Genomic DNA, 23926 nt, shown 5'->3' on the forward strand with positions numbered 1-23926 from the left:
TTGCTACTACTATATCAAGTCAATTTGGGTGATGGTGAACTCTATCTTCTTGCCAGATCCAAAGTCAGAAAGGAAAAAGATTTGTGTACATAATGAGCACAGGCCAAGTTTTCTCACAAAGGTCACTGGGACCAAAAGCCAGTCATTCCCTCCCACAAAAGGCAAGACAGGAGAAGGGTGGAGCTGGGACCTGCATTTCCAGCCCTACACATGCACTTACAGTGAAAAATTTCAGGACAAAAAAGATACCACCTATGATGCTAGTCCTCTTCAAACAGATTTATTTTTATTTATCATTATTTATCAGTATTTTGGCATCACCTCAGAGTCCCAGTTGGACATGAACCCTACATTGTTCTTCTCGCTGACAGCTTATGCTTTAAGGGAGCTTAGCTTGTAAACTAGGTCAAAAATGAAGAAACTTTTCGATGGAGCTCTGAAAAGTGGCTCTCCTTGACTCATCCACCATTCCTTTTTTGGCATCCTGTGAACAGAGCACTATATTTTTCTACCTCGTTGGGTCCATAGCTGGTTGTATGGTGGGAAGTAACTGCATTTTTGGTCACACGGTAAGTGCATATCTAGTCTTGCAACAGGACATACTCCATACTTCATGACGGAGAATGTTTGCACTTGGTTACATGATAGGCTTATGTTTGGTGAGGCCAGAGCCTGAGACTCCTGCCCTGCAGACAGGATGCAGTAGAGAGGGAACTCATGGGGCAAAAGGTTAATGGTGAAACAATACTCAGGAGTATGATGGCTTCAGCCCAGTACCAGCTGCATTTTATCAAAGTTTTGAAGACTTTGTGGCAAAAGATAACATTAGGAAAGGATGTGATTGATTTTTATTTATGTATTATTATATATTCTAGGCCTTTTTTTTTCAGTTTCTTGAAGAAAATGGATGTGTGAAGACTTGAAAAGCAAATCTCGGATGTAAAACACAGGAGAAGTTAATAGACAGCTGGTAGAGGTCGGTTTAGTATTTGGTTACAGGAAAGGAGATTTCAACCTGCTGTCTTTAGTTCTGAGTTCTGTGAAAACTCATACCTTTGAGGCTGTATTATGCTTTAGGCCATTAAGCAGTACTGTATTTTCTCTTGATTGCTTAATTGTATTAACTCCTTTCAGCCAATGCTCTTCTTTTTTCTTTTGTCCTGCAAAATCAAACTTAATGGTCGTGTACATCACCAAGCCAGATGTTCATGCAGCATTAATTTTATTTATGAAGGATGGATTAGACATGAATGTCACACTTCTTTATGAAAAGTTTAAATTAACTAATTAGCTGGTGAAAACTGAACAGGTAGCACTATTTACATAGGACAATGCTTGCTTTCCTTCCCAAAAGTTAAAGTTAGAATTGTCATTCTGAAACAAGGACAATGAAATACAGAAACACACTGATTTATGGCAGTTATCTTGTAAACAGCAATCTAAGTCTCTCAAACTTAGAGAACTTACCTTTTCCCTGTAAATAAACCTAAATCAGCTCTTTGGCTAAGCCAGTACTGTAATGAACTCAGCCACGTAATGGCATTTTATCAGTGAAAAGATAATGACCCTGCCATTGATGTATTGAGCAAGAAAGGACTGCCTAAATATTAGATGTCTTCTGACAATGTCTATTCTTCCTGCATCTGAACTGAGTGAACTTAACACTGATTCTAAAAAGACAAACAGAAATTTTGCAACTCAGGGAGTATTTCCAAAAACACAGACAAAGACTGTGATCACTTACGTCACATTTAGAATGTACAAAATACCGTGATGCCTGGTGCCATTCTAGAACATGCTTTTAGACTTCCATCTAGAGATTTAGTCTCCATTTTCTCACTCTTGAAGCACCTTGGCAAGAAAATATCCCCAGAAGTTGTTTTGGAAGTGTTTCAGAACTGTCTCATCTGCTGTCTTTAGTGCACTAGGCCCAGCTTGAACTCTGCGTTCAGGGCAACAATTTAAGCAGAAACCAGGAGACACCACTGGTCTAGACGTAGTAAGTCACTTGCAGGTCAGTCTCACCATTTGATTTCTTCAGTTACTCAAGATAATTTCAGTTGCAGACTTAAATGTTCAGAATTTATTTAAAAAATCTGCTTCCTTGACTCACTTCCTTATGCTAATAAAGCCAGACATATAATTATGCCTCTGTCCCAAGAGTCCTGTATGGTAAAACTATCCGGTGTGGCACCTGTTCCAAAAATGAAGACTCCAACCGAGTTCTCTCTATTAAAGCGATACACTTTACAAATCTTATATAAAAAGCCTACCTGGATCAATCAGTAGCAGGATACTACAAAACTGTAACAATTCCTATTGCCTTGTGCCAACTGTTAGATAAATAGCACTGGTAAAACAAAATCTGCTCCTAAATTTACATTTCCTGTTTCTGAAATGTACAAAACTTTTTCTACAGTTCTTGTTTATGAACTTGCATGTGGTCTTTTTTGTCACAGAAGTGCACTTATTGACCTCCCTTCCAATCCAAAATTTTTTCTGCCATGTGGAGTAGTAGGTTTCTGCATCTCTCTCAGGAATTAAGAATGACTTCCATCAGACAATTGAATTAGTCACTTCAATGTTTGGAAATGTAAGCGTAGATTATGCAATTAGATATCATTCTAATAAACAATGGAAAACAGTCTTGTTTCTGTTGAGAAAGCAGAGCCTCTCAAAAGTAATTGCAAGAGATGGTGGCAATTAGTCTCTTGTATCATTCAAGAAATGCGTCTCTTTTCCATTTAAATATGTCGTCCAGTCAGGAAGAAAAGTGGTCTGTCCTCTTTTGCATTGGCAGTCTGGAATTCATCCCGTAGTCGGAACTGCCATTCATCTTCCAGCTCTAGCCGGACAACAGTCTGGCGAAGAGAATTGCGATCTTGACAAATCACACACAGGGTGGCACCTAAGCAAACGGTTAAAAAGAAACCCACGTGAGCATCCCCTTTGCTCTCAGCTCACACAGCTCCCACCACCCCTTAGCGTGTAAACGCCACCACTTTCACAATAAGAGTTACAAATTGGCTTGGGGAAAACTAAGACACTCATTTAAAACCGAGGAGAGCTATGTTCAGCTCCCTATTTATCAGCATCTTAATGTGTAACTTGAGGTATCTAGTATTCATCTAACAAACAGGACTAACAATGTGTTCCCTACTCTTTAGGGTAAGGAAAGCTAAAACTGTCAGGTCTAATGAGGTAGTGATGGGTCCTGGCAGAAAACAAGATCAAATCTTGCATCCATTACTCTCTAGCACTACTGACCATTACTTTGGTGAGCAAAACTCTCCCTCAGCAAAACACACCACAGGTCTATCAGCATACGGCTGACAGATCTTTGTGCTCTGCTGACCAGAAATGGTCTAAACATGCTTCACCTTGAGCCGCAGTTTAAAAAAGACATTGAGGTGCTGGAGCAGGTCCAGAGAAGGGCAACAAAGCTGGTGAAGGGTCTGGAGAATATGTCTTTTGAAGAGCAGCTGAGGGAACTCGGATTGTTTAGTCTGGAGAAGAGGAGGTTGAGGGGAGACCTTATCTCTACAACTGCCTGAAAGGAGGGTTGTAGTGAGGTGGGTGTTAGTTTCTTCTTCCAAGTAACAAGCAATATGATGAGAGGAAATGGGCTCAAGTTGAACCAGGGAAGGTTTAGATTGGATATTAGGAGAAAATTCTTTACTGAGTGGTGGAGCATTGGACCAGGCTGCCCAGAGAAGTGGTGGAGTCACCATCCCTGGAAGTGTTCAAAAAACATGCAGACATTTTGGGACATGGTTTAGTGGTCATGGTGTTGGGTTGATGGTTGGACTTGATGATCTTAAAGGTCTTTTCCAACCTTAATGATTCTATGATTAAAACTAATCATAAACCTCAGCGCTTTTCAGATTGGGAAGTTAATGTGCTAGCAAGGAAGAATCTGGTCTGTATGGCTATGGACACAGGCAAATCCAGAATGCCAAAGTAAGAAACATCATATTTTAGCAAACAATATCTGCTGTCTTGACTGGCAAGTTGATAACATTTTAACTTGCATGGATGACTATCTGGCTTCTGAGAAAAGTGCTCAATTAAGAGGAAACAATTACTTCACCAGCATTCAATAATCTAAATGAGAGAAGGTGAAGTAAATGAGGACAAAAAAAAAAGCTGAGAATATAATAAAAAGAAAGAAGACAGATAGTCACATGCTGTTTAATGCTCATGAGGTGGGTTAGAAAATCAAGTAGACCGCCAAAGGAGATGGAGAAATCCCAAATCAAATACACTTTGTGCCACACACTATAAAAATTGTCTGGTTTATGCAAAATTAATCTGATTGATAGCCTCAGGTCGCTAAAAAAATGCTGTTCGATAGCATTGCTTTCACTTGCAGTTATTCTGATAGTCTTGTTAGAGGAACTACAGGCTGGTTAAAATGTGGACACTGCTCCAGCCTGATCATAGACACTGGCACTCGTGTGACCTCAGTGGTGTGTGCAGGTAAAAGCACAACAAACCCTCATTTGCACTTTGCTACATACACCTACATGAAGCTGTATGAACTGCAACAGAGAACACAGCAGCTCATAACAACATTCCTCCCTGCAGAACTTACTGCACTGTTATATAACAGTTTACTACAGTACAGAGCCAGCACAATCATCAAAGTTGGGTGGGATATATAAAGACAAATATGAATACATGCATATGCACGTATATGTATGTATATTTTCATACAAAATACATTTTTCTCCAGGTTCCCAGACACCAGCTCATATAATTCTCTGTAACAGCATTATTGCAGCTCACCTTTAAGAAAATGAAACTTCTTCAAAAAGCTAGCTACAACAAAGGAGTCACAAAGGTACAGCAGGAGGCCACTGAATGTCAAACCAGAAGAGCTGATATTCAGAGAGTGAGGCCGAGAACTCACGTAGCAAACTGCAATCTGATTGGGAAAGGGAAGAAAAAAAAAACATTTTTCAAGCTTCTCTATAAAGCTAAGGCTTGATAGCAAACTTTCAGTATTTGCACCTGATTCAAACTCAGAATCGCTTTCCAACTCCAAATACTGTCAGCTTTATAGTTCCTTCCTAAAGATCCCACTTACTAAAATTCTACGTAAATGCACTATTCATAACTATTTTTATCGTGAGGCTTAGATATGATAGGGTTTGAAAGCTGCAGTAGCAATAGCTCCTCACAACCATTTTATCTACACATGAGTAAATATAGTAACTGTGCAAACACTAAAAGGACCCTTTAGAGATCCCTGATGTCTTTCACATTATGATAGGATTACCCAAGTTGTGCATATGCATAAATGCACAAAATTTCCTCCTGTGTAGTTTTTTCAGGGCTATTCCTCACGTCCAATAGGAACCAGGAATATTTATAGCACTCTACTCTTTCCGGATTTATAAAGTTAAATTAAGGAATCTTCCACATAAGGCTTTGTTTCCTAAGTGCCATTGCACTACTTAGTTGAGCAGACCCTCACCTGGCATAAATGAGCTTGATTCAGTGGAGGAAGGCTGACTCACAGCACCTGAGACTCTGGCCCCAGATGCCTATATTTATCCATATTCCTTCAAACTCAGTGTATCGTATTCCAGCTCAGGTAACAATTCCAGAACCAAAACAAACTCATTTCATGTGCTGAATGGGTTAGAGCTGAAAGAATGAAGACAGTAACAGTACAATGCCCTTCCACAGAGCTTGGTTTTTTTCAAACGTGGTGGGAACATAAGAGCTGTAAAAGCTCAGCCAGAAGGGAAATGAAAAGTTCTAACACAAAATGTTCTGGGAACAGCATATGTGGAAAGGTCACTACACAGCTGTTTTGGTAAAGAAGTTTAATGAATCCAGCAAGACTGAATTTCATTTAATATTCAAGTCAGGTGAAAAGGTAAAAATAGTTTCTCCCTCCTGAACAACACAACCTTAGTATCACACTTCTATGTGACCTACAGTTGAGTTTAATTATGACCTTGACTTTAGACCCAAACTCATCAGAGAGAGCCAGCAGCTCCTGAAATCGAATGTCAGCTTCTCCCATTCTGACTGTTTCCTTGACTATTGCTTCTCTGCCTCTGCTTATCAGTTGAAAGTGAACTAAAACATTCGTATTTTGAAGTGCTTTCTAAGGGTTCGCTAATATTTGTAAAACACTCTTGTGGAAGAAATTTGCTGTAGGAAGGGTCAAATTAAGGCAGACTGAGAAAACACTTCTTAAAGAAAAATGTGCTCTGTGTTAATTCAGAATCTACTGTAATTCACAGACGATATTAGTATTAGGACAACTCTGGTATTGTTCTCCAGGCACTTTACTTGAAACTTCTAATAATATCTCTATGGGACTAAGAATTTTATTTTATCATTATAGCGATCTAATGCTTGATTTTTCAAAGTATAACTATATAACTATTATTAAGGAATGCATCTATGAACTCATCCAAAACACAGCCTATACATTGCTAGAGCTGCTTGAAGTTTATTTTGTTCGGTACCTGTGGTCCTAAGTTAAGGTAACAGTCCACAGATAGCACTGGATGGCTATAATTCTTCAGTGAGAGAGGGAAGAAGCGATGGCTGTGATACTGGAGGTATTTTTCAAGGAGCAACTGAGCAGGTGCTGCCAAGAAGGTATGCTTGCTGTCAGGAGCACAAATGTACTGAGCAGAGGAGATTGAAACCGGAGTGTCAGACACCTGTGAGCAAAAAATATTTCCCATACAGATCAATCCTGATTGATCAAGTTGTACTCATCTGAATATTGGCTTGTATAAAATATATATCTCTATCCTACAAATCTAAGATTTATATAAGAAGCAAAGTCATTCAGCTGAAAGTATATACCACCAAAAAAAGTTTCAAAGTTTCACAGAATTACATTAGTATTTATAGAGTCTTTGAGGTTTCTCCTTTGAATCCCAATTACTCCTACATATGAAGTTACATAAAGATGAGCAGTTCAATAGCTAAAAACTCATGGTGAATGGTTACTTGGATCATAAAGAGACACTTCAGGTGTTTTAAAACTTTTAAAGGAATATTATTATGCCACAATTATTGTAGAAATAAATAGAAAAAACCCAAACACTTGGCAGGCATATCCTATGACTGGCAACTGGTGATGCAGAAAAGTACCTCAGCTCTCCCAGTTACAGGGTACAAAAAAGGAAAACTGAATTTTGATAACAACACAACAGGTCTCAGTTCCACCTTAGACTTAATGTGGAAGGATCGCTGTCCTCCTACTGTGATTTGTTTTTTCATGACACTGAAGTGATTGAACCGACAGATGAGGAGGCCGGCACTGTGGACGCGCAAGTTGAAGTCAATGTCATCGCACGTAAATCTGGAAAGAACAAAATCACAGCAGTTCAGCGGAATGTTTCTCATCACATGCTAACAAATACAAACACTTGGGGTCTTTGATCAGCACCATAGGAAGAACAGGTGTCAAACGCTCCTCCACCTGCACGGATCAGTCAGGGATTTTAACAGTGAACTAGCCTAGAATGAATTTGAGATCACAGTGAGGGAGGAAATCACTTAGGGTGGGAAACAACCAGAAACACAGAGGAAAGTAGAAAATATCAAATTGCCATAGAAAACACCTAGGAGTTAAAATATTTTCTTTGCCTTTTACTACAATAATGCAATTATAGAAAATAGCTACATATATTACTAGCACAAATGAGGTCAAGGAAATTAATTCCTTTGACTTCCAAGGTAATGGGTGAGGCCCTGCATTTGGTTTGTCAAATGCACAGAGGTCTCTGGCTATTCATTTTCTTCTTAGAATATGATTATCCAGTAAATTTTTCAATGTTCCTCTACAGAAATAATGTCCCACTTTACATTAGTGACACCCACTTTACGTTAGTGGCAAAAACTATTTGAAGATGAGGAGTCTTTTCCTAATACAAAAGAACTGCTGAGACACAAGAATAAATTAAGCAGAATGAGGCCAACCACCCCTGAGCTAAATTTGACTCATTTTAAAAATAAAATGGGACAGAATAAAAGTTAAGCTTCCAAAGCTGACTAAATTCAAATACTCTGGCCTTTCAAAAATTCAGACTCAGTTCTCCATTTTGAATTTATATATTACACAGCAAACAAGATGATGTGTGGAATCATCAGATTAACATCCAGGGCTTAGATTTAAGAGAGCTGAGCAGTAATTACAAGAGTCGACATCAATGAGAAACACGACATTTAATTATAGAGGTGGTATCCCTGAGTGTGTCTCTGTGTTTTATAATGTAGTTTTTCCTTGCCAGCCCAGGCTTGGAATGTCATGCAATACTTCAGGCTCAACAGCACCCACACAGAGGATGTGCTGAGCCATGCACGGTTCAAAGACACAGCCAGGAAATGAGTGGTGTGATGTGGCATTAATGCTGCCTGTACTCATATGTACCTTTTCACTTTATTGTCGTTCTCTTCATTAGCCCTTGACAGTGCTTCATAAGGTAACACAGGCAGACAGCCCGGGAGCACAGCTCTGCACAACGAGATGCACAGGAGCAAGTCTCAAATGCTCTTTTAAAGTGTTGTGCTCATGGTGATAGAAATAAAGTCATCTGTTTATCCATAGAATAATAAAAGTAGAAGCGCTTCCCTGGAGTTACAAGCAAACTTGGACTTCCGAGGACATCTTCCCGAGACAGGAGAGTTCTAGAGCAGTACAGTGACTGATGTGCAGTTATCTAAGTCCAGGTGTGTGGAGCCATTTTAGATTACCTGGGGTATCTCACCTGGCTTACAGAGAAACACGTGGAGACTTCATGTCATACCTGTCAGCCCCATGTGGACATCTTGCGTATTCTGAGATGCCTAAAGAGTAGCTTTAGACAAGTGAATCTCACTCTAGTGATATCTATTTCATTCTGCTGTAATGAATGTCCCTTAGAAATGGGGCCAAAGCCACAGTTTATTTCACACAGATCAGTGAAATTCTGGGAGATGATGTATCTAGTGAATACAGGTCTGGTAACTGTGGTGATACTCTATGTGGCAATATTATAATCTGTGACACAATAAATGAAAAAAATGTGATTTCTGAGACAGCTGAACCTGAGAAACAACCACTAATGTCAAATAAGTTTATTTATTCCTTTTTTCTGATGTTTCTGATGAGCATACATGCTCCAGTGTTGCGCAGTGCAGCACAAAAAGCCCAGCTATATCTCAGTTCTGTGTCAGAACAAGACTTGGTTACGCACTATCCACCAATACACCCGTTTCTTTTCGAAGGGAGGGGAGGTAGGTGAGCAGGAGGGGAGTTACAGAGTTTACCAAAAGGCCACTTAGACCAGACAGCTGGGGGACCAATACTGCAGGTCCCACTGCTGAGGGTGTCTACCCTGTAATTCAATTATCACTGGAACTTTTATTTGGAACTATGGAAATTAATGTCTTTTTCCAACTGCTGACAATTTGAGGAGGATTTGAACCATCAACAGGAAAACAAAATCTATCTGCATCCTATTAACAACCTACCAAAAAAACCCAGAGCTTTTGTAAATCTTCCTTAACTCCGTTCACTGAAAGATGCTACTGATGCACTTACCTGTTCTGGTTGTACTGCACATTCTGTGTCAGATCGACATTCAGCATAATGAAATCGTGCACATGGCAGCAGGAAAATGGTTCCTTGATCTCCGCGCTGTTTGTTTTACTGGACCATTTTCTCATCCCAATTAAAGCATAGTGAGTGACGTTGGGAGTTGCTTCAATATGTTGCAGAATTTGCTTCAAGGAAACATTCCTTTCCGTCCACATATAGTCACTGCAATAATTAAGAGAATGTGTTAATTTTAAAGCATATAAAGAATATTCAGAATCTTATCCAGTTGAAGTAGTTACGAGTACCAGGTAGATAACTGCAGTGCTGTCTTCTCTTACAGCAATTTTCTGTCTCTCACTCTAAGCAAAACTAAAAAAATAACTAGTGTTTATGTGGTGGGGACTGGTGTGGCAGGTCTGAAACTTAGTCTGGATCTTTCAAAATATTCACTCAGATATGCAAACTTTTAAAAGTACCTGCATGATATTCCCAATGACTCTTGGACGGTTGCTGACTTTGTGCCATAACTTAAGTGCAAAGTTATAAGATCCTCCTAGCCCATTCCTAGGGTCCGTAAATCTGTTTTCTATGAGTTTAATTCTCTTTGAAGGTTTGCTGTAAATGCTGCATAGCACTCTTCCAGGAATAGATAAAAACATCTAGTACAAACAATGTTCTAAAATAATGAAAAACAAAAATACTTGTTTGGGGAGCTAATAAAGGAGCCATAAATACTGTGGCTGACAAAAGAGATGGAGGAAATCAACTGCACAACTGGAACAGAAATGCCTTTTAGCTTCCTTAGAAAAACCTTGTTAAAAATGTATTTGTGAATGTCCATGCTTGCTCCGAGTATCAAGGATTGTTTACAGATTCTGAAACCTGCAGTCCAGGTAACTCTAGTTTGAAGTGGAGTCAAGTATACAGCAAAAGCTGCAGGATGCTTAAATCCTGAGGGGATAGGAATGAAAAACCCTGGCCCATGACAGGGAGGTTGGATTAAAATGATCTCTGAGGTCCCTTCCAGCCAAGGCCATTCTATGAAAAACAGGCCCTCAACTATGTGCTGTGTAAAGGCAGATATTTAGGGAAAATACTTCTGTCATTAGGCAAATATTATTCTCTGTTTGCATAGAGTAAAAATTGCACTATATTGAATATAATTTCAAAACCAACAGGCAGTGAAATGTTAAGAGAGATCAGCTGAAAAAGCATAATTACTCTATTTACCTTTTCCTGTCTCCTGAACAATCAACTTCTACTGAATTCCACATAACACAGGAGTCATCTGAAATGACTATGAAAGGCCAAATATCCTGGGGTTTTATCCCCAGCTCCTCCTGCCGATTTCGCTCAAGCTCCAAGTTATGATAGGACAACTCTTTGATCAGGAAATGTGCAGCACCTGAAACCAAGGACATAAATCATCAGATTAAAAGAGGCAGAAATTGTTTCCTTTTAATTTGGAAGCCTTTTGAAGTGAATATTTCTGCAGACCAGGGTTTGAATCACTCTGACGGTTTTAACACCTTAACCACTCCCCAGAGCCAACTTACTTGGTCTTATAGGACCCCTCTGGAAAGCAGATAAAATGAAGCCTGACTTCTGTGGTAAAGAGTTGCTGTGGTAAAGAGTTGCTAGTGTCTTTCAGGTTTAGTGACTGATTCTTTTAACCTCACAAATATTTGGCTGCACTAGATTTTGATTGACCAGCTAAATAAAATCAGAAAAGTTTCCCCTGATGATCTACTTCAAATGTTTGTTACTATTGCTATCTAGAAGTTGCTCCATCAGTAAGAGCAAGGTGCTGAGTATTTCACAGATATTATATTAGCAGAACTTACCTTAGAGATGTACCTAACCAGTGCATCACTGTCTATGCAAATAGCACATAACTTATTCCCACGAGGAAACAGAGCAGTTAACTCCCTCTGAGTTAACACCCTCATCTCCTTTTAAAATCAATAGAGAGGAGGTATTTCTAGGGCGCAATTCATCTAGCTTGTTTTAGGTGTCCTCGATTAAATGAATTACATCTTCAACTGTGACACATTGTCTTCAAAGGGAATCCAGAGCACCAGATCAGATATGCTAGCTGCAAGGTGTTCTCCTGCATTTCACTGTTGACTAACAACACCTCAAGGGCCTAAGTGGTGTGTCTGCATTTGTTAGAACTTTTTGTTATACTCACCTACTCCCGCACTGTTGAAAATGCTTGGAAGAACAAGCATGATATGGTTGGGCCAATACTTCTTATATATGGCCATTTCATATTCCTTGACAACTAAAACATGCAAATGACTGGCTCCATCCATTGCATGATATAAATTGAAAAGTCCATGTTCATGACGACCAGTGGTGGGTGTAAAAGTGGGGCTTTTTATGTAATCTTCACTCTGTACACAAAAAGAAGCAAGACTTTCTATATTAAACTGGAGGATGTTTAAACAAAGAGAACAAGATGTTTTAGGAAAAGAAATCAGATTCCCTGATGCTAGACAAACTCCTACATTTTAAATCAGCTTAATAGGAAAATAAGCAACTTCTCTAAGAGGTGGGAAAAAGAAAACTCTATCATTTAGCTTATTCAACTGGTGGGGCCCAGACAGGACTGCTAACCTTAACCTGCCAAGCGCACAGGGACCTTGTGGCTAGTTCTATGACATAAGATGGTAAGAAACACCTCACTCCAAAACTGCAGTACAACCCTTCTGACTGGTTGTCACCCAATCCTAAATGCACTGAAACTCACTAGGTGCTTCCAAGACTGGTAGTACAGCTTCTGCAAGCTCTGCATCTACAGACATCCAGGACTGTTCCAGTCTGGTCCACTGCTTTTAGCCTGGTTCCTCCGAAGGTCGTTAAGGATCCAGAATAAAAGTGTGCCATTTTACAGAGACTCTTCAAACCCTGCACAATTAAGCACTCCAGATTTAAAACTGCCAAAGCAGTGGATTTGATGCCAGTGGAGTTCACAAAAGGGAATTTAAAGTGGATCAAGAAAAATATGACAGTTTAATAATCTAGGTTTATATCTCGCAGCACTTTTCAAGCTCGCAACAAGACTTCAGGCACCGTTTCAGAGCAAGTAAACAGAAAAGAAAAAAAAAAGGAAAGGGAAGGGGAGAATAAATAGTTTTGGCAAAGCCTCAAAGCAGGTCAATGGCAGGAGAGGGCAAAGAATCCACAAGGACACACTGTGCAGTTCTGACTGCATAGCCAAACACAAGGTTGAGGAAGAGCACAAGGTGAGGAAGAGCAGGAGGCTTCATCCTCACATTGCACAGTTACCACTGTGTTGCTGCCTGGGTTACCCTGTTTCAGACTTGAACTGGATATAAAAGCTTGAACGATTGATTATCGTTAATTTGAAGCAGGCTATTTTCTCCAGGATAGAAGTGCTACAGTTTACTACTGCTCCACAAATTGATTCAATACTCCAAGCAGTGTGGCCTGAGCAAGACACAACTTCATCTTAGACATGGATGTTAGAGTCACTGTAAAGGCCAATGCCAGAGCTTGCATTGCCTTTCAGATGGATGACCTTAAAAAGTGTTTTCTACAAGCATGACAGTTCTTTGGACAGTCTTGAAGGCATGATAAAAATTCTTTGAAAGCCTTCTTTGTATATGAGAGCAACTGAGCATTTATGCAGAGTAAGACGGGATAAGCCACTGCCTTCCCCTACAGTAAGAGATTGCTTCCTTGTAGTAACTATATGATAAACAAAACCAAGCCTCTGAAGCTCACTGCTAAAACCATTCTCACTACAACATCTTAAACTTGTGTCCTAGTTTGAGCTAAGCAGAACCAATTCTGTTCAGTGATTTTACTTTTCAGCTCAGTCTCTTCTGAGAGTCTTCACTTTCTGAAGTTAACAGCATGTCTTTGCAGAGGATGTCTGCTACTGGAACTGATAACACCTGGCATTTATAGTTACTGCCAGGGATTGAGATGCAGAAAGGCTCTGGCTGATACTTGCTCCTATAGTGACCAAGGTTGCTGCTGGATCTTGTGTGCCAGACTGGAGGTGCTGGGAACTAAAAGGGGTCAAAAGGAAATAAGACATTTCTCCTCTTGGTGAGGAACAGATAGGACAGGGGACCAACAAGAGTATTCCATTCTATATATGTCATATTCAGTATAAAGCTGAGGGATCACAGGGATTAACGTCTTAATTTTCTTCTTCAACGGCCACCGTCCAAGGAGGACTCCGTCTGCTCTTCTGCCTTTGATCCTGATCCTGAGTTATCCAGCTCCCCTCTGCTGCTGAGCCTGGGGCTTCCTCAGTGCCACCTGCTCTGCAGCAGCAGTGGGGCTATCAGGAACGGGGGCGAGTGGGGTTCAGTATTGGTTTTGTATATATTTGTATATAGTTCAGTATTTTAATTATTGTCTTATGGGTACTTCTATTGTTTTATTAAAGCTGTTTTAGTTTTCTTTTCCAATCCATGACTCTCTGACTTATTCCCTTTCCCTCCCCATTTGGGGAGGGAGAGGGGGTTAGAGAGCACCTGTCAGCATTCAGTGGCCGGCCCAGTCCTAACCCTCAACAACCCATAACCAACGACTTTTTGTCCCGTATAAGAGTGTTTATACCAAAAGACCAACCTTGACAATGAGCAAAAGAAACAGCTTATTATTAGCTCAACAGTTTTGCTTCATGTCTCCCTTTCTGAGCGAGAATAAAGCTTATCTTTTGACAGCAGGACGGGAACTATAAAGAATCCAATTCAACAAATTTTAAAATTGGTGGTGTCTCTCTCCCACATATGGCCATAAATATAATTGTCCATCTACCTTATCTGTGACTAGTGGTAGCCTCATGCTTTCCAGTTGTCTTCCTGGTTGGCTAAAGACAAAATGATGCTCCTTTGACTTTGGAATGATGAAATGCAGCTGGATCTCTTCTCCCAGCATGGAATAGGAAAAGGCAAATGCATGCAGAGTAGACTCATAAAGCTGAGAATGGGAAAAAATTAGGATAATTCTAGTGGTTAAACTACTAGTGGTGTAGTTAAAACACATTCATATCATTGCGAAACACACTACAATCTATTAGTGTATTGCATTACATTTTATCTCATGATCTGCTAGGTGTTGAGCAATGTCCCCTAGGCGAGAGCATACACTAAAAATATATAAATTAAACTGTTCTCTCATTTGAAACTATTGTTTCAGCTTCATCCTGCAGATGGTACCAATACTTAAAGTCCACTCTCAGCTTTCAGAAATACCAACACATAAAATACAGTATTTGCATTGCTGATACCTTTTTCTTCACTTTTTAATAGGCAGGAAATTGGAGTATTACTCTGAGTAATAGCAGTCTGTATGCCATACATAGACCCTCCTATGCTGGACTACTGCTGTATCAGAAGTAGTATTTTTGCAGTTACTTAGGTGAAAAGTCCCAGTGGGAAAATTTTACTGGGAAAGTAGTTTTAACTGGCAGCATACGTGTGGAATGCAGATTACAGCACTGAATAAGCTAGAGTACATGAGGTGAGGAAGAGTCCTCTGATGTCCCAAAACCTGAAGTCTGGTCAAGGCAGGTAAACCTCAAGAAATAAAAATCTGTAAATCAGCTGGTTTTCCACACATGCATACAAGTTCTAATCCAGTTCAAATGCCGTGAACGTATAAAAAATTGTGTTTGGGTTGTGTCTGCTTTAGCTGCTGATCTGCAGAGTAATATCTGGAAATCTTTACCTGGTACCTCGGATTGAAACCCATATACTGATGACACTGTTCGCAGTGATGGTAGGTGTTATATGCTGCATACTTGGACAATCTCATCCTAGTCGTTTGACGGCGTGTATACATATCCTCCTGTCTCCTGCTCATTGATCTATCTGTTAAAAAAAAAGGAAACAACTTAAATGTAACATATATCCAAGGCCAGAATGTGTTGTCTTGTGACAAACTGTTTCTGTCACTGTAATTATCTTCTAGGAAAAATGGTAAGATTAAACACATCCAAAACAAACTATGAATTAATTCTGAGCATAGTATAAATTGTTACATTCAGGAAAGGGGACTGCAAATCCATGATTATGATTTCACATAAGGCTGAGGTGTAAGCAAAGACAGATTACATGAAAATTATTATTGTTGCGGTTATTACTGGTTGAATGCTTGCAAAAGTAACAAATAGTAAAAAACCCCCTCTTGTGACAGGCATTTGCCATACTGTGAAAGATATCATAGTAGATTACGTGAAATGAACTTGACAAATTTATTGACGTTGCCCTTTAGCTCATATCCACATTTTGAAAAAGGGTCTCCTTTACGGGAGACTGAAGGAAGATGAGATGTCATTTCTTCTGAAAAGGACTTCTGTTACGTCATCTGGCCAAACCTTTCACTCAGACTTTCAGCATTAAATCAGGTTGTTCAGGATTGTTTCTTGTCCTGGCAAGTTTTGAAAATCACTAAGAGTGGAGTTTCCACAGTCTCCTGCTCCATGGTTTGACTACTTTTATTCTGGAAATATTTTTCATGTTACCTAATTGTAAGTTCCCCTGTTGCAACTTGTGTCTGTTGTCTCTTGTCCTCACGCTGCCTATCTGTAAAAGTTTGTGTCTATATGTTCCCCTTAGGAAGCTGAAGACAGCAATTAGATGCCCCTGCTAGACTTCTCTAGACGGAACAAAGCCCATTCTCATCAATTTTCTATGTATGTCATACTTCAGGCCGCTGTCCACTTTAATGGCCACCCACTAGACTCCTTCTGTACGTCAATATCTTTCTGGTACTGGGAAGAATAATCACTTCGCTTGACCTGCTTGCTGGATTTTTAGTGAACCATTAACTCAGTGGAGAACGGGTGACTCATGCTCAAATCGTTGTCTTACAGAATCATAAGGTCACCTTCCTCAAAGCCGCTATCTATACAGATGGCCCCAAGCTTGTACAGCTGCAAAAAAAGTATTCCACTCCAAGTGCAAGATCTTGCACTTACATTTGTTAAACTATATGACATTCCTGTCTCTGAGGTTCCTTCCTGGAGGTTCCATTTCTCCACCCTGCTAAGGTCATTCTGGACGGCAGTGCTACCTTCCTGCATATTGGCTGCTCCCCCAGTCTGGTATCATCCATGAAGTTACTGATGTTGCATTCTGTTCCTTTGACCAGATTATTAATGACTATCATAAAATTTGTCTCACTGCCAGTCTCAGCATTGCCACGCATACTCAGCCGTCAGCCAGATTTGTACCACTCATCACACTGCAAGTTCAGCGGTCCAGCCAAATTCCCATCCACTTAACAATCCCCTTATCCAAACCATGTCCCTCCAGTTTTCGCTATATGGATGACACAGAAGACAGCAACAAAAGCCTTGATGGAGTCAAGATAGATAAAACCACTGCTCTTCCTTTGTCCACAGTGTCAGTCATCTCATCATAAAATGTGGTCATGTTTACCAATCACGATTTGCCTATGGTAGTTCCATTCTAGCTGCTCCCAACAACTCTCCTGTCCTCCACAGGTCTGGACATGGCTTACAGGAGATTTTTTTCCATAACTGTTTTGAGGACTGAGGGTAGGCTGACTGGACTCTATCGGCTTCGATCCTCCTTCTGTTCTGTTCTGTTCCTTTTTCCAACTATCAAGAATTTCCACCACTTGTTACCTTTTAAAAATGATAGGCAGTAGCCTCACAATGATGTTGGACAACTCCCTCAGCATTCTTGGATACATTCTACCCATGGGCTTCTGGCTAATTGAGAGAACTAATTCACAACTCAACACTCTGGGAACCTAGAACTGGACATATGCCATCTCATGCTTTCCAAACCTAAAGCAAAACCTAAAAAATAAAACTATAAACACTTCTGAGTACATAAATAACTTTGCCCACATAAATCACTTCATTGCTACAGAGCAGGACAATGCTACTACATAAAAACATTCAAATTCATGAACTTATCATGGAGTCAGAGCTTTTTTCACAGTTTTAATGACAGACTACCTATATAGTAATCCATAAAACATTTATAAGTCTCATACTCTGGTGTTTAATCTGGAAAACTTAAAAGATTTTATCACTCCTAGTTAGACAAGTGCAATTTTGATAATTTCACTCTGTTTAGAAATCTAACAAATAAATGCATATATGTGTACCAATTTAGATTTTTCAAACTCTAACCTTCACTGCTTATAGTCTGAAGCTTTGAACAAATCAGACTTGCATCTTCATATTTCGGGTCATGGATAGTGTAGTCAAAAGGCATCTTCTTAAATGTCTCCAAATCTGGCCACATATCTCCAGGCTGACGGTAGTATTGTTCAGATTCTTCTTTTGTGTCTATGATATTATTGAAAAAAACAATAATCCATTTAATTACAATGTTTAAAGCTCTTTATATTGCTATATTGCTATTATATTTGCTATGACTGTTATTCCTGCATCAATTTTTCTTTTATAATTCTGAGGAAGCAATACTAGTATGCATCAAGAGGTGTACCTTTGAACAAATGTGCCTCAGACCTCAATGCAATTCTGGCTGTTAAACCTTTGTTATCGATTAACTGCCTCTGAAATGTTGCTGGAGCAGTTGGTGGGATGATGATGAAAACAATGCCAAGGGTCTGATAAGGCTGATCTACCTGCATCCAGGTATTTGGAGTCATTCCAGTGACCACTACATTTGTGAACTCAGTTGAGGAAAGATAGATTACTCTCACTGAGGAAAACAAGTCCTTTAAAAGCTTTAGAAATTGCACTATTAAATACAGTGCAGAGTTTAAGTCGAATTCCCCTTCTAGTGATAAGACCAGAGTAATCAAAGATAATTCACCCTATAATAAGAGAAGAATAGTAAGTGATATTGGCATAATGTGCAGTGAAATGCCTTCTTCTGAAACTGGTTGACTGACATAAAAACCCAGATGCACGCAAGTCCTTATAAAACACTTTTCTACCTTTGTCAAGAGGTAAATGGACTCTCAGACAAGAGTAAAATGGACAGTAGTGGGGAGTTCGGTTTGGGGCTCAGCCGTAAGCTGCTGTAAAGAGCCGTAACTCCATGTCTGTGAGTATAGACTAAATGATTTACATCAGGTGAGATTCTATGGGTGTTCCTGCTCTGGCAGTGGGGCTGGACTAGATGATCTTTTGAGGTCCCTTCCAACCCCCGACATTCTGTGATTCTGTGATTCTGTCTTCTGGCACCCAAAGTAAATATGAAACTCAGGTGGAATTAGTCAGATGGTGAAATGATCTTCATGCCCTGACTGTGAGTTACCTCAAAAACCTTGCCTAAAATACAAAGGACTGCTTGCACAAATCTCTCCTCTAGCAGGCTAGTCACCTCTTCCACGGGTTTGGCCATAAACCTTGGGGGCCAGATGCCTCTTTCTCAGGCACAGTTCAGTGTGGAGGAAGACTCCTGGCTACTGCCCCAAAAAGCCCTCAGAGACAAGAGCTGAGGCACAGTCCCACATAAAACAACTGAACAGCTTCCAGCCAAGGTCTGATGGAGACAGCTAGCAGGCAGGTAGCACCCACCTGAGACTCTTCAAGGCTGACCATAGGTATGCTTTTAGTCCAGAATTAGACATACCCCACAATATATCACTCTTACTTTTCTACTTTATCCAGCCCTTAAATGCAAACGTGCATCTGGAAACACAGGGGAGCAATAAACGGTAAATAAAAGAAGTTTGGATTAAAAATAAGTATTAGAGAGCTGGAACTGTTTTCTTCCCTCATATATTCTTATCTACTTAGAAAATATGGCGCTGCGCCTCACAGTATAAATCTCCCAGAATTTCACTGATTCTTTTTGTATAGTTTACCACAAAAGTTTGTTCCAACTCTAAACTCAAAACCAACGGCTGCATATCATTTAATATATGTAAATGCTATTGATTACTTCCCCAGAAAATGGAGGTATGCAGTTTTCTTACTGAAAGGAAGACTAAACTCTAAATTATGAGTGAAACAGCATAGTAAAATATCAGTTCAAGATCACACAAAAAGATTCTCAAAATATTTCAGTAGTGTAAATTAATTGCAAAAGTGAACGGCATAGAATATACACACAACTACTTTTCAGTTTAACATAACAATTTTCTACAATCGCCAGAAGTAAATATTTGTATGTAAAGAACTTACTAGTGTTGATTTCTTCCTCATCATAAACATCCACTTCTGTCAGTCTAATCAGCATTCGGGACAAAATACTGAGGAACTGCAGATAAGCACCTGTTTTCCCTATCTGTAAATATATAAATTAGAAACAAACAAAAGTAATCTTTCATTTTTCAACATATTACTTTTCCACATATCTGGAAATTGCAGCTGCAGTGAAACCTAATATCAATATTCAGCGCTTGCATATCCCTGTATTTGCATATTCATTTCCATAAATGAAATGCTTAAATGCTCAATAGTTTTGTCCTCTCTCTGCAGGAACCTAGTTTGGAAAATGCATTCTGTATCATAGGTCTAATTATAGGCCCACAGACGAGAATTTTCTCACCTGATGTTCTAGTTTCTACATAGGCAATGAACTTTTAAAAATCTATGCAAGCTCATAAAATGCTCCAGAAAAACTGCTCAAACAACAAGATGACTAAAGAATTACCTCAACCCTTTCACATTTGCTTATTTTACCAGTACATTGACTGCTACTGATGTCCAGTGACCATCCTGAAGAACGAAGTGGTGTGAAACTGTAGGAGAACTTCTGCACGCCACATAATGTATATAACAAAGTGTTGTTCCATGTCTAGTGCTGAAAATATATTATTTCCCTTACACTGTTTTAAAATTCCCTTTCAAATGTCTGTTTAAAAATTATTTTAAGGCTATAACTGTCTCCATTTTTACCCCACCAACACATTATATATACATCTTCTCTTCCTTGCAGCAAGTTTATAGTGTTTTTTTTCTTCAGATGAAAGACATAAGCTACAGGCAATGATTTATCCAGTGGATTGTCCTGTGTCTTCCACATAAAGTTTGCTGACGATAACATCAAGTAAATAATGGCATATCTAAGCAGACAGCTTTACAAACCATTACACTGGAACAGGAAGCAGCACACAAGGAGTTTCAAATGAGCAACGAAACAAGCAAGCTCATGACACTCTCACAGGAGAATAAATGCACCATGATTTTGTGTGTGTGTAGTTCAGCCTCAGAATGGCACTGATACCCAGTTGACAAGACGTAAGAACAGCACTGGTGTCCAGCTGTAAGATGTTAAGACTGTCCAGGGTGAGGTTAACCTGTAGATCAGTTGTGACGTGCTCCTACAACCGTCTGATTCCACAAAGGGGTATCAGATTTGCACTGAGTCTGTATCACTACTGAATTGAAAATTGAGAATCACTGACATTACTGCTAGGACATGTCAGAAGCATAGGATGTTGAATTAGTAAATATAGAATTGGATTTACTATTTTCTATATATGTCAAGTGAAATTTTCATTTTCTCTGAACAATTGAGAAAAGGAGACTTTGAAGTTGGAGCAAGAGTAGGTAAACATCTGTTCTGGTCAAAGTTCAGTATCTGACTGCATTTTAAAGAGCTGCTTGCCAAGGGTGGAAAAGGGTACTGTTATCCCTGTTGAATATCAGATAAGACTTTCAAGTACACATGGTACAGCATGTGTTAGCACAAAACTCTGTTATCCAGGAGTAAAACAGGAAAAAAGTGACTTTAAATAGAGGAAATGGTAGCACGGACCATATTCAGTCCATGCACCAGAGGTTTCTAATTCCCAGTCTCGGTTTTTATGTAAAACCAATTAAGACTAATAAGAATCTTTCTATCAGTCTTGGAACAGGGCTCTAAACTTGGATGCAATGGCTATTGATTGGGGAGTGAAACAAAAACATTTTATCCTCCCACATCTGATGATACTTAGTTTTAGAAGAAAACACTTCAGCTGTTTTCTCTCAGAACTGAGATTACCTTTATACGCCCTTATAAACATATTCTTTTAAAGCACCTCTGATCATCATTTCATTAAACACAGGATGTTTAACACAGATTAACAGTTCCCTGATTTCAAACAACTGAGAGATCATTTGTCAAAAGTACGCAGCCTGTTCCCTCAATATCAGATATTCATGTAAAAAACTCATAGTGACGTCGCTTTTTGATCCTTCAATGTCGGCTCTTCCTATCATTGTGAAGCAGAATTCACCAAGCGTTGGATTGTTCACCCACTAATAGGGAACGTGAGCTGGGCTTAGACCGTCATGAGACAGGTTAGTTTTACCCTACTGATGATGTGTTGCTTCTCTGTTTGAAGTATATACTTGGAATTTTCAACAGGCTGAAAACCTTATTACTTCTTTTTGGTAAATTAAATTACTAACAGTAATGCATTTTCTTTTTTTAACCTGTTCCAGACATTGGACACAAGGACCACTAGAAGAACTTTATTATTCTTACATGTTGCCATAAAGTATCATCTGATTTCAGTTTTCACATTTGGAGAAATATACCAAAAGGGGAAATAATTCCATAAGGCTTTTCTATTTTAATTTCCAGGTGAGATAGTTCTTCACAGACCACAGGTGTAGTTTTCAAACTATGGTCTGCAAAAAAAGTGATTCATAGAAAGCATGCTGATGGTCCACACACAGGTGGTCAAATGGTGCTTGCTCTTCTTGTTTTCACTTGCTACATTCTTCTTAAACACAGCTAACAGTAGATAAGTATTTCCCTAATATTTTTCTTACATAATCTGAATGGTATACAAGTCCCTTGTAATCAGATTTTAATAGAAGTAGAAGAAAACCAAATAACATGGGCAGCAGTTTTCTTCCTTAGAAAGGGTCTTAAGACACACTTGCTTCATTGCCTGGACGTGGTGCCACAGGACTGAAGTGTACTCTCAAGCAGCTTCCACACTTAAGGAAAATGCTACTTTGAAGTGTAATATCCAGTTCAAAACCAAAGGTACAAAATCTTTATTTGCAGTTTGGGAAGTTCTAAGATGAATGTTTCTAAGAAATGTATTTTAGTGAATTTAGGATTCCCTATAGGCATTTTCCTGGGTGCACTAGGGATGAGATTTCTATCTATAGATAAGATAATGTTGTTCATAGTGGTGCATATATATTCTTCCTCACTAACAAATGGCTTAACTTCGATGATATGAGCTAACTTACAAATAAAGATATAGGTCTATTCTCTAACTATCCAGGTTTTGCTGTGTTTCATAAAGCCTCTTGTAAAAATAATGCACGTATTGTCTTCTAATGTATGTAATTTTCCTTGTAAAAATGCATCAAGTCCTCTAGCAAAACATTTTGACCAGTACAGATGGTAAAATATCTATGTGACAGAATGGTCAGTGTACTTTATTACTAATTACCCTGACAGTGAGATTATAATTTTGTTTCATTAATGTGCCTAGTTTTCTTCCTATGTTGATTTCATATTTTTCATTTTAATCAACAAATTGTACTAATCACTGCCTGATAAAGAAAACAACTGTTTCCTAACTTTTTGAAAGGTAGTACTCTGACACTATTAAACGCTGGCTGCAATATTATTATTAACACTCAGAGAGGTGCTGCCTAATAACTATTTTGATTTCTGCCTGTATAGAACATACAATAGGTGTTAAGTCCATGTAAAATCATAGAATCATAGAATGGTTTGGGTTGGAAGGGACCTTAAAGATCGTCTAGTTCCAACCCCACCACCATGGGCAGGGACACTTTCCAGTAGACCAGGTTGCTCAAAGCCCCATCCAGCCTGGCCTTGAACACTGCCAGGGATGGGGCATCCACAACTTCTTTGGGCAACGTGTTCATAGTGAAGAACTTCCTAATAGCTAATTTAAATCTACCCTCTTTCAGTTTGAAACCATTGCCCCTTGTCCTATCACTACATGCCCTTGTAAACTGTCCCTCCCTTTCTTTCCTGTAGGATCCCTCGAAGTACTGGAAGGCTGCTGTAAGGTCTCCCTGGAGCCTTCTCTTCTCCAGGCTGAACAACCTTGACTCTCTCAGCCTGTCCTCATAGGGAAGGTGCTCCAGCCCTTTGATCATCTTTGTGGCCCTCCTCTGGACTCTCTCCAACAGGTCTATGTACCTGTTATGTTGGGGCCTCCAGAGTTGGACACAGAACCTCAGGTGGGGTCTCACAAGAGCAGAGTAGAGGGACAGAATCACCTCCCTTGACTCACTGGCCGCACTTCTTTTGATGCAGCCCGTGCTTTTGATGGACTTCTGGGCTGCCAGCACACATTGCCAGCTCATGTCCAGTGTTTCATCAACCAGCACTCCCAAGTCCTTCTCTGCAAGGCTACTCTCCATCTACTCATCACCCAGCCTGTATTTATGCTTGGAATTGCCTTGACCCAGGTGCAGGACTTTGCACTTGGCCCTGC

General features: G+C 39.5%; 1 protein-coding gene across 1 annotated transcript in view; it reads right to left on the reverse strand.

Annotated features, from left to right (window-relative positions):
• Nucleotides 1-2625: 2625 nt before the first annotated feature.
• Nucleotides 2626-23926, reverse strand: part of GREB1 (growth regulation by estrogen in breast cancer 1) — a gene marked incomplete at its 5' end in the record, with an annotated part of 52053 nt that continues 30752 nt past the window's right edge. The window contains 11 exons of the mRNA XM_009869506.1: nt 2626-2908; nt 4789-4927; nt 6489-6689; nt 7204-7339; nt 9563-9781; nt 10790-10964; nt 11751-11955; nt 14360-14521; nt 15272-15414; nt 17712-17870; nt 19683-19785. Coding sequence (XP_009867808.1) covers nt 2745-2908; nt 4789-4927; nt 6489-6689; nt 7204-7339; nt 9563-9781; nt 10790-10964; nt 11751-11955; nt 14360-14521; nt 15272-15414; nt 17712-17870; nt 19683-19785 — 1806 coding nt within the window. The remainder of the gene's footprint in view (nt 2909-4788; nt 4928-6488; nt 6690-7203; nt 7340-9562; nt 9782-10789; nt 10965-11750; nt 11956-14359; nt 14522-15271; nt 15415-17711; nt 17871-19682; nt 19786-23926) is intronic.

This window comes from Apaloderma vittatum, unplaced genomic scaffold (assembly GCF_000703405.1).
Source record: "Apaloderma vittatum isolate BGI_N311 unplaced genomic scaffold, ASM70340v1 scaffold3865, whole genome shotgun sequence".
Classification (NCBI taxonomy): domain Eukaryota; kingdom Metazoa; phylum Chordata; class Aves; order Trogoniformes; family Trogonidae; genus Apaloderma; species Apaloderma vittatum.